This window comes from Pundamilia nyererei, unplaced genomic scaffold (assembly GCF_000239375.1).
Source record: "Pundamilia nyererei isolate P.nyererei 1_Seehausen unplaced genomic scaffold, PunNye1.0 scaffold00001, whole genome shotgun sequence".
Lineage (NCBI taxonomy): Eukaryota > Metazoa > Chordata > Actinopteri > Cichliformes > Cichlidae > Pundamilia > Pundamilia nyererei.
The window spans coordinates 11,854,501-11,866,357 of record NW_005187402.1 but is presented as its reverse complement, the minus strand read 5'-3'; the positions used below and the strand labels follow the sequence as shown (position 1 = coordinate 11,866,357).

The window sequence follows — 11,857 nt, the reverse complement described above, 5'->3', positions numbered from 1 at the left end:
TATCTAAGAGTGGAGGTCGCCCAATGATCCCAAATTGTCCTCCAATCCTCTGTTAACCAGGTACCTATCCACCCCCTCTTTCCTCCATCCTTCCTCTGTCACTTTCTTCTTGTTTCCTTCATCTCTCATTTCCTTGCAGTGGTAATGCCATCTTTCAGCTAAGTGAAATAAGATGGGTTTCTTCCAGTGCTGATAGATGGAGGTGAGGACAGGCCCCCAAATCAGCAGGCAAAAGAAGCACATTGCACAACAGACAGCTATCAGGAGGGAGGTTGACCTTCCATCTCTCTCTGCATTCTGGAGATTACAAGAGGCCATGCAGGCTTATAAATGTATTTTTGCATCTGTGCATGCGTTTCACGCATTGTAAGGAGGAAAAAAAGTGTGCTGCTCATTTATGACAGATGTCTACAGGGGACTATGAATCTCTTTCCTTGAGACTATCTAAGCTTCACCATCTTTAGTGTTTGGTTTGTACATTTTCCTCAGAGATAAAGAAAGCTCTTCCATAATATCTGACAGCTCCAGATATTCACAGTGGCACATGTTTACAATTTATATACATAGCTGTTTTATATATTTTCCCCAAAGATTGTTGAGATTGCAGCACCGTGTTCGGACTTCTGGACAATTTAATGATGATAAAGTATAATGCAAACCGTAGCGCGGTGTGTGATCAGGTCAGAAACTACTTGATGTTGGCATCAGACACCAGCTGTGGCTCAAACACAACCCATTAGTTTCCTAATGGAGACAAGGCCGCTCTTGTTTTATGATGTTAGCAGCCTCATGGTAATGACTTGTACATAATGCTGGGCTTTGATCTATACACTTTGTACTCACTCTTAATTAACTTAGGATTTGAAATCATTTTTTGTCCACTCACTGCGAGGACAGCATGCGGGGACAACATGCAGTCTCCGTATGCGGTTTAAAAACCCGCTCCGTCTTTGATCTCATTTTATTAGCTTTGTCTTGTCACTCGGGTTTGTCCATTTTAAGGGCTTTCATCTTTCTTTTATACATATCTGGTACAGACTGTGTAATTGACAGAATTACTATGACCACTAGTCCAGAGTGCACTGGCTGGTGTTGGCTGGCCTCTCTCACTCCATTTGTGCTAAAAGCTCTTGTCTTTTTCTTTTACTCTCACTGTCGCTTTCACCTCACACGCCTCCTATGGGGTTTTTTGTTTTTTTCCCTTTTCCTCAGTCTGTCAAATGAAAGCGGGTTTGTGCTGTTAGCCTAGTGTGAAATGACACAATGCTCAGAGTCAATGAGCTGCTTTGATCTTTTGTCATCTTGGACACCAGCCAGCTGTGCCTGGCTGCCACGGCAATAATGTCACTCTGGAGATTGATTTGGAGGAAGATGGGGTTGACGCTCGGAGAGAATAGTACTCATTAAGCAGCTCACAACGCGGAAAACTCAACGTTTACTTCATACCTTTTACCATTCTTCTCCTCTGTCGTTTTCTCCAACTCATTATTTTTCTGCCTGCTTCAGTTAGTAGAACATAAGAGCCCGCCAACTGTAAAACCAAAAGAGGAGCTGGATGTTTTGCTGCATCAGTTTTCAACCCCAGCGCTTCATTGTGCTGATCCTCCTGTTCTATGTGTTTCTGATAACTTATTCTTTGCAGCTCAGAGATGAAGTTTGTTTCTGCTTTCTCATTTTTAGGACCAGATGCCACCAAGGATCCATGCCTGAAGGTTCGCTGTCCTCCTCACAAGATCTGTGTCAGTCATGACTACCAGACGGCGATCTGCACCAATCACAAGCAGCCAGGCCACAGGTAAGAGTCAGTTACAGTGCTTTGCAAAAGTCTTCAGCCACCCCCCATTTCTTCATGTTTTGCAAAGGAAATAACTTGAAAGTTGTATTTGGTACAGCCACCTTTATTCTTCAGCACAGCCTGAACTTTCTCGAGCAAGATTTCTTGTACTTTGAGTAATTGTTGGAAATAGTTCTCCAGGCTTCTTGAAGGACATTCAAAGCTTTTCTTTGGATATTGTCCACCTTTTGTTCTGTTGTCTGTCAAGATGATCCCACATCCCACACTGGCTCTGGGGAGGCCAATCCATGATTCCACTTTGTGTGGAACAGTATGAGGTCTGCTTTTTGCTACATTACGAGTGTTTCAGGTCACTGCAGAAAAATCATGCAGTTCCCAATTACTTTTCCAGATGGTATTACATGGTGGATCAAAATTTTGTTTTTTTTTTGCTAAGTTGCCTGTTATGTATAGACACAACAGTGGTTTGTTCCTTGACTTAGGTGCCTTTTTAATGTGTGAACACTTTGTTGTTAAGTGTTTTAACAAACCCAGAAACAGATACAAGGACTGGACTGAAAATGAGTGAAAAAGCAGCCAATGTCTAAGAAACGCTTTGAAAGACCTTCAGAAAGGTGAAGACCACTTTAAAAATGATAAGAAAGTCTGGCTCCTGAGGAACAAAGCATGAAAAATGAGAGATTTGTTATAATTTAAGTTTGTCTTTAACAATGGCCAGCATCTAAATTGCACCTAAGAATAATGTAAAGCTAAAAGAAATCTTAAGATCGAGAAAAATACTGGAGTGAGCTTGTACTTTTTGATGAAAGGGACACACTATTATAATGTGAATCTCCAACATACTCTGTTGCAGTCTTTACAACACATCAGAAACAGGTTTGTGAATGTCATTATGATAATGCAACGTTAATTGTGTTTTTGAGCAGTTTTGAAACAGTTTCGAAACACATATTATCTTTGTCATATACCGAAGAGCAGCGGGAGTTTTTTTTCTCACTCTTTCAATCAAATTTGTGCTATTAAGCGAGCTCGAAAAGCTACAACTTATTATATCTTTTAAAGTGCTATGCCAAGTTTAACTTCAATATCCTAACTACCTGCAAGGCAGTTTCAACAAATTACATCAAGCAAAAGCAAACAAGTATCGTTTTGTGTTTTGTGTGTTAGCACTGTGTAATAACTCAGCGTGCTTCAATGACAGACATTGGCTTACGTATTCCCAACACCAATTAATTTTAATCACACTATCTGTTTGCTCTGTCACCACCCAATTTGTTTGTGTTTTCAACCATTGCCAATTTGAAGGGTTTTCAATTTTTCAGTTCAAGAAGCATTTCTTCAAGAAGACATCAGAATATTTCTCTGTCTCTGTCTTGGGTTTAATTGATTTCCTCAAGTCATTAGCTCCTAAGAATCTTGACTATAATCCTTTCTTTCCCTCCATTTGTATTAAATTAATTACAAGTGCTATTTTCGCTCTAATGTGACAAATTATTCACCTGGACTGTGAAATTTCCAAGTATTATCATTCACCCGAGCTTTTGACAATGATATGTATATTATTTTGAATCAATTTAAGATAAACTAGTTGCACCAATTGGCATAAAACCGATTCAGTGTCCTCCTAGAGGCCAAATCCAAACTTTGTTGTTCTCCAGACATTGGCAAACACATATTGTGTAATAATTTACACAGTGATGAAGTATGTCCTGTTTATCTAGATTTTACTCACTGCTTCCCTGTAAACAGCACAAACAAAAATCCTTGTGCAAATTAGTTTCCTTGTCTAAACAGCTGTCGACACAAAAATCCCAAGCACTCTTTGGTCTTCCTCTTCAAACTGAAAGATTTGAGTATAAAACTGACTTTTCTTATTGGGGTGATAATATTTAGCTGCAGGCTTGAACGTCTACATTAGCAACCAAGCTGTAATTCAAAAACCATTATGGAGGCTCGTTTATAATTTTTCGCCCCCTCTGTCCCGCTGTGACGGGGTTGTACTTATGTCAAATCAGAAACTTTACAGACTACAGCATCTTGGAAACTCTCAGCGGGTAGCTGAAATATATTGTTAGATGAGGGAGATAATGATCACTTTCTTTTGTCTGTTTGAGATGGAAATATCGCTACTGTCTTGTCTTCTAATAAAATGATTGGGAGATGGATGAGGGGAAGCGTTGGCCTTTGTGATGAACTTTTGTCAACATTTAGCTGATTGTACGGGTTATTTTTCAGTGATGTGTGCATGCCTGCTGTGCTTTAGCAGCATTAACTAGTTTAGTTAGTTTGTTGCGCTCTTAACATGATTTTATAATGGAATAGACTTAAATGTACATTACTGGGACAAAGTCTTGAACGACCCCTCATTTTGTATATATTTTGCTTTGTAGGAGCAAGACTGTGATTTTTTTTTTCAAGTAATTAGGAGCAATAGTTCAGTTATTCAGGCTTTCTGTAGGTCTGTCTAAGTTTTTCTTTGGACATTGGCTGCTTATTCACTAATTTTTAATCCAGTCCTTCTACCTGACAATTTTTTAAAGATTTTCAGGATTTTTTAAGCCCCTGAACACTGACCTATGAATCATTCAAACATCAAGAATGCACCCATGTTGTGTTCACACAGATAGTTTAGCAGAGAACCAGTTTTAAATGCTGCAGTTTGATAGGCATGAAATAGTACTTTTTTTAGATTAGGAAACTGGATGTGTAGACAACAAAAGAAGAAGTTACAAGCCTGAAAAAAAATCTACAAAAGATGAACAGTACAGGTTAAGAAACAGTAAAAAATCCAGCAAAGACCTGACACAGGACCTGAGAGATAAATATGGCCTTCAGTCAATTCATCTACTGTTCGCTGAAGCCTCATCAGAACTGATCTCAGTGGAAGGATAGCTGTCAAGAAGCTATTCTTAAGGAAGGAAAATGGGAAGTTTAGGCTGAGGTTTTCCAGATTACACAAGAAGTGGACTGAAAATCAGTGGTAACAGGTCTTACACGGTGATGAATCCAAATGTGACATTTTTAGCTCAGATTCCTGTCAGTATGTACGGAGGAGGTCAGGAGAGAGATACCACAGTGAGTGTCTACAGCCATCTGAGAAACACGATGGAGGCTCTGTGGAGGTGAAGACTATTTAAAAAAGCTTCTCTCAGAGAGGTCAGGCTTTGTTCAAGAATAAATTTGGTCATAACAAATATTGATTTTCAGGCTTGTTAGAATTGTACAAACTCTGTTTTTTGTTTTATATACTGTATTTACATGTAGGTTTGCACATGTTTTAATAAATGTGGGGTGACTGAAGATTGTAATACCTTAATCCTGTGCTTTTATTATCTTGATCTTATTTGGTGATTTGTTGCATTTTTTGTTTTGTGTTTTATGTATTCTTTTATTTGGTTCATAAATGGTTTCCATGTTTAATCCTTTGACCTTTGGATTATTCACTTCATTTGAAAGCTGCGAGCTGTGTTTATTTAAATTTTAAAATATGGGATAAATAGTTGCAATTTTAAATGGTAAATGGTAAATGGCCTGTATTTATATAGCGCTTTACCAGTCCCTAAGGACCCCAAAGCGTTTTTCCTTTTCCGTCCTTCACCCCTTTCCCCCCCCCTTTCCCCCTTTGTTTTTGGGAGCTACATTGTAGCCACAGCCACCGTGGGGCGCACTGACAGAGGCGAGGCTGCCGAACACTGGCGCCACCGGGCCCTCATTTTAAGGATATTTGCCAACCATTTTTTTATATTTAGTATCTTTTTTGTAATGCTTTGCTGTATATTTGATTAAGGTATTTAATTCACTTAATGAACGAGTCTCAGGACTGGATAATTTAGCCAACAATGATTTATTTGCTGTGTATGCTGTAAAACTTACCAGTTTACATAACTGTACATGAAACTGTTGATCAGAACAAAATATTTGTGAAAACGTTTGTAAGTTACCGTATTTCCCGGACTACAAAGCGCACCTGAATATTAGCCGCACAAGCTAAAATCAGGGGAAAATCCTGTTTTGTACATACATTAGCTGCACCTGACTAAAAGCCGCAGGTGTTTCAATGTTGACTTATCATATGTAAGAGAATATGCACAAAGCGAATTGTCAGGAAAGAGATGGCTGTTTGGAGACACATCCCTTTTATTAATATTTTGAAAAACAAGTTATGGGTACATATTTACATAACTTTTTAGGTATATGTACAAGTAGCGGTAATTACAAGTACAAAACATGTACTGTGCTTCATGAATGAGTAACAAATGTAGTACATAACAATAACCTACAGCACACCAGAAAAATAGATTGGACAACCTTTTAGGCTCAGGTGCAGTGACACGGCTTTAACAAGAAGAAAAGTCAGTCATTCACCACCATCTTCCTGCGCACTAAAACCACCAAAGTCCTCTTCTCCAGTGTCGCATAGCGGTACTTTGAAGTTTGTTTTTCGCGCTACTTGTACGGCACTATGTTGCCTGGCGGATGGACATGTGACCAACATACCACTCTTGAACCCGATACTGTGTGTCTGATCACATGCCCTTCCGCCAGGCAACGTAGTGCCTCACAACACCGGAACAAACAAAACAAATCGTCTTACGATATCACAAAAATCATGGAAAATCCATAGAAAAGCCGCACCTGACTAAAAGCCGCAGGGTTCAAAGCTTGTGCAAAAAGTAGCGGCTTATAGCCCGACAATTACGGTAATATTCCAGTGGGGAAGTTTTTTTTGTTTGGTTTGGTTTGGTTTGGGAGGGGGGGGGGTTTCTGGAATGGATTTTTTTTATTATTTTTTGTTCTTGAATATTTTATACATGTCAGACATTCACTTGGTCAGAGGTGTTCTCCAAATTGAGAAATATTACAGAAATTTACAGAATTTTCAAGAGACTCTTCAGCTTTATTATCTGCTTGATAGATCAGGAGGCAGCCGGGTGTTCAATGAGAGCACTTAGACAGAAATTGCTGCAAGATTTGGATCAAACATAATTACACTGCTTATTGAAAGGGACTTCTCAGAAAATCTGCTTCTTCTGACTCTGACAAAAAAAAAGAATTATGATCATTACAACAATTTCCCTCTGCACACAAATGTTATTGTGCCTATACTATATGTACTACTAAAAGTTTGGCTTCTGGCTCTGTGTAATCTTTTACTTTGTATGTCAAAAGTCAAACATATAACTGTCTAAAACAGCAGTCCCCAACCCCCGGGCCTCGGACCGGTACCGGTCCGTGAGTCATTTGGTGAGAGTAGAGGCTCAGGTGTGGAATGTATGGTTTTCAGGGTTTTTATCGGTTTTCAGCATTATTTTGTTATCGTTTTGATCGTTAACTCTGTTTTCCTGGGTCTTTTCACGTGTGTTATGAATAAATCTTCTTTTTTTCAGTACCGGTACTAGTTTTATTTTGTTGTATTTATCCGCGACACCTTAAAGGCCGGGCATTGTCGGGCATAAAATGGTCCGTGGCTCAAAAAAGGTTGGAGACCGCTGGTCTAAAACATTGTTTGTAATGTTTTTTTCTCTCCACCAGTGTGAAACCCAGGAAAGGCAGTGCAGGCCGCAAGCATAGGCTTGAAGCTGGTGCTCATGGGAAATGCAGGCTCTGCTCAGCCCTCCAGTCAACTCCTGTTTGTGGTTCTGATGGGCACACTTACTCCTCCGAGGTGAGACATAACTCTGTTAGCATCATTGGAATATGAGCATCAATAGTTTTGATGCTCTTACTCAATGTGCTCATTCTTCTTCAAATTCATCAGTCGTCACCTTTTCTTCCTACCCAGATGCCTCCACTGCATTGATTCATTTTGAGCTGCAGGATCCCTATAGTCTGCTGAGCAAATTTCTCAAAACATCACATTGCCTGTGATGTCACTGGGCATTTTGGAAAAACTGTTCACCCATTGTCCCGTGCAATTCTTTCTAGCCACTAACTCCTACCTGTAAGCGCCTCCTGAGCTACATAAAATCTCACATAGACACAAACTCACCATGTAATTAGAAAAGACATTTCACGGTTTAACCTTTGTGATAAGTCAAGAAGAAAGTAAATAGAAGAAGTTAGGGCTGGGGGAGGCGAAGATCGATATCCAGGGGCAGAAAATGCCGTAAAGAAGTGAGGCTCCGTCCTTGGTATAACACACTGTAGATTCTTATTGACGTCCATGTTCATCTTAACTTCTTGTCCTTGTATTCAACCCTTTGGTTGTCAGCAGTGAAACACAGTCCAATACACAGAAACCGTAAAACATAATGGACAGCACTTTAGTGTCTTACACAGCTAATTCAAAGTCTTAATGACAGTTATTGGCAAAATGCAGCAATCTGGGAACTGAAGACTTTTTGTCACTTTCGCTGTAATGTCTTCCAACATTTCAGTCAGGAACTTACCTTAACAGCGCAATTTTGTCTGATGAGACACAATCAATAAAAGTAGAGCAGTATATGTTTTTGTGTGTTGGAAATTTTTGGGGGGACATCCCAACATTAAGCATGTTAATCTCCTCAGCTCCTTTGGAAGATAACTGCTCAATTGAGCTGTCAAATGTACAAATATATATGATTGTGAGATTTAGATAGAATTTTTGTATAAGCTATATAGATGTTGGCACTCACGGTGCCCTAGGCAATTTCAATGCAAAGTTTGTTCAAGATTGGTCCACTCGTCTAGAAGGAGAAGGGAACATACATGCGTACATACACACATACACACATACATTGATCTTTATAGCACGGTGACACTGTGGTTGAAGTGTGCTGTAGATTCAAATAGCCTCCATAAGCTTCCATTTATGTTATAGTTAGAGAACATCCATCCATCTGTACATTTTCTTAACCACACTGTTCCAGTTCAGGACTGAGGGAAGAATTCAAATGAACTCAATTTTATTTATATAGTACAAAATCACAACAACAGTCACCTCAAGGTGCTTTATATTGTAAGGTAAAGACCCTATAATAATACAGAGAAAATCACAACAACCACTTGACCCCTATGAGCAAGCACTTGGCAACCTTGGCAAGGAAAAACGTTTAAGAAGAGGAAATCTCTGGCAGCGGTCTGCCACGACCTGCTGGGGGTTAGGGTCATAGGGTAGGAGGTGGAGTACAAAAATAATAGTAAATAGATAATGCTAACTGGCTAATAAACATTTTCATGCGCATCCTTATGTTTTGTTGACCCACGCACCTACCCAGACCTCCATCCTTACTGCACCAGCGAAATCCACAACTGCACCTCCAACCAATCAGTATGACACAAACTGCGATTATCAAGGTCTGTGCCCTGACCCGCAGAAGTCGGGACGTAGGCCTCGCTAATGACCAACACTGCCTGTGAGCTGGGACTGAGCTGAGGAGGAGACGTGTTAAAGGCGAAACAAGAGGAAGAACGAAAAGCCGGGGGAGGGCTAGGAAATCCCTCTGCTCTCTGTGGTAAATTAGTTGGAGGGGTTCAGTTAGCTGCTGGAGTGATGGGTCCCTGTGGTCCAACTTAAACTCTGCTCACCAGTGAGCTGCTGGTCTCAAGCTTATTCATGTTTTATTATTACATTACATGCCTCCCTCATCATAACCACACACACACTCTCACACACACTCAATATCCTATTAAGAGGACAGTGCTCTTATCTCCTGAGAGGCTTCGGCCCACTAAGTTAAATCCATTACTTACTTCCTCTTAAATCATCCTTTCTCCTCTCCTCTCCCCTCGGCTTCTCTCCTCACCTCACCTCTATTTTACTTGACCAAGTCAGGTGTTAAAATACTGTTTCATCAAAACCACATTAACCCCAGGAGAGAGACAAACATAAAGATTCATGGTGCCTCTCTCTCTCTGACAGTGACTGGGGGAGGACATCCATTTCCCCCACCCTCTATCCCCACCCGTCTCTCTCTCTTTCTCTTTCTCCCTCTCCCATCCGCAGACAGCTAATTCAATATGTTGAAAACAGGACAGAGCACTGTTCCTTTGTCAACAGATTTCATTAAGCAACATTAGCGGCGCTATCAAAGAGGTGACAGGGAGGAAATGATGGATTTGAATTAGAACGTGGGAAATGAAAGTGCTGGAAGGATAAGGCTAAGCCTGTGTAAGGCGTGATATGCGTATAGATGTTTATGCACCGTCATGGTCCCACTCTGACAAATCCTGTCGTCATCATCTCGCAAACAGAATTTACATATCTCATTTCAGTTTTCATTATTCCTCTTGGAAGGGTCTGGTAATTGGATTTTTTTTCCTCCAACTAGTCCAAACAATTTCTTATCCCTCACTTACCTGAAATGAGATTTATGCTGTTAAATTACATTCAGAAGTAGTCCGTCTTGCTTTTTGGGTTGCATTAGGTTTGTACTGCAGTGAATAATAGAATGTCAACGGGAATCTCGGTTTCTAATGGCATGTCTACATGACTGCCTAACGGACATATTTGTTCATCCAAGATAAATGACCAATCCTGTATCAGCAAATGTTTTCCTTAATCAGCTCAAATAAGAAATATTCACGTTTTTGTTTTGTTGTAATTTCATATATAGAATAATAAACCACCATGGTTTAAACATACCAGGTAAGGAGCGCCATTATTTGTTTTCACCTCAGGTAACATCCAGTTCCCACATAACGCAGCTCAGTACAAATTCTATAGTAAACACTCACTTCCTGATGCTTGCCAAATCTTCCAAAGTTCACGCTTGTTTGCATGGTTTGCAGAAAAATGTTTTTGCTCATAGTTACCATCTTTCAGTTCAGTCAGGTCAAAGGTGTAGATTCAGGGCAATATTTTGGACTGTAAGTGCTCGTGAAGTGTTGCCTCCTTAGACTGCAGTATATAATAGGGATCTTTAATACACCCATGCACTCTGGTTTTTATTTTTATTTCTTTCCCGCAAACTTTGTCAATGATTTTGTCAATGACAGCTTGTTGTCTTACACTCATAGCGCTTGCAAGGCCACAGGTGACATTATACAACATGCAGATGAATTTATTTTTATTTATTTAGCTGTGTAGTATCTCAAGTGTAAGGAAAAAATGTTTGAAGGATTTTGTATTGCTCATGTTAGGAATAAAGTGGAAATGTTGAGCATAAGATCAAGTCCATTGCCAGCTATTTCACTTACAAAATTAACTATTTCATGTTTAGTTTTATTCTGCACCATCTCTTCAAAGCCCTTATACGTATCACCACACTGTATAACAAATTTATCCTCACAATCCCAATTGTTTTCTTTGAAATACTATTTCAGCATTTTTTTAATCAAAATAATGAGTTTATTTTCAAAGTTTTAACATCATTCTCAAAACGCAAAACAACAACAAAAAAACTTGTCAAATTAGTGTTTCCTTTTTGCTCTTGTCATCAGTGATTGTGGGAATTAGACCCTGAAAAGGTCTTTGTGGTTTTTTACAGTGTAAATTGGAGTTCCAGAGCTGCCTGTCTGGGAAGAAAATCTCAGTGAAATGTGATGGGCTATGTCCCTGCTTGCCCAGTCAGGAGCTCAGCAAACCACTGCACAATGGCGAGAAGGCTGGTGAGTACTTAACCTGATAGTCATCTTTTTTCTTTAACCATCAGGTTTAAAGTTGCTTCTTTTTTATTTAGGCGTTTACGTAGTTAGTCGTGTTTGCCTTTATTTGAGCTGAAAAAGATTATCTGCATTTTAGCAATTTTCAGCTTCAGAAGCACTCTACTATGTCTCACCAGACGCACACACACAAAAACATCCTTTCACTGGTAATCCCTCAAACTCTCTGGTGATTCAAAGTGTTTCCATCCTTTTCCTGTCACCCCTCTCCTTACTTATGTTATTTTCTTTCCTTACCGTCCCATCACCCCCACCCATTCTCTGACAGCTGCAGGGATCAGTGATGGAGTGAGTGTGTGTGTGTCTTATTGTTTGTCATGGAAATAGGATTTCAGCAGATGGATGGAGAGATTCTGGTAGAGAAATGCAATCTAAAGGAAAGCAGCAAAGGAATAGGATGGATTGTTATCGTTACAGACTTCCTCTCTCACAAATAGGGGATTGGTGGAATGGTTTTACTTTGTGTAGTGTTGATCTATC

General features: G+C 39.7%; 1 protein-coding gene across 6 annotated transcripts in view; it reads left to right on the top strand.

Annotated features, from left to right (window-relative positions):
• spock1 (SPARC (osteonectin), cwcv and kazal like domains proteoglycan 1) overlaps positions 1-11,857 on the top strand; it is a 108,452-nt gene that overhangs the window by 72,947 nt on the left and 23,648 nt on the right. For all 6 annotated transcript variants that reach the window (XM_013910576.1, XM_013911316.1, XM_013910371.1 and 3 more), the window contains 3 exons: positions 1,681-1,795; positions 7,328-7,460; positions 11,203-11,323. In XM_013910576.1, coding sequence (XP_013766030.1) covers positions 1,681-1,795; positions 7,328-7,460; positions 11,203-11,323 — 369 coding nt within the window. The remainder of the gene's footprint in view (positions 1-1,680; positions 1,796-7,327; positions 7,461-11,202; positions 11,324-11,857) is intronic.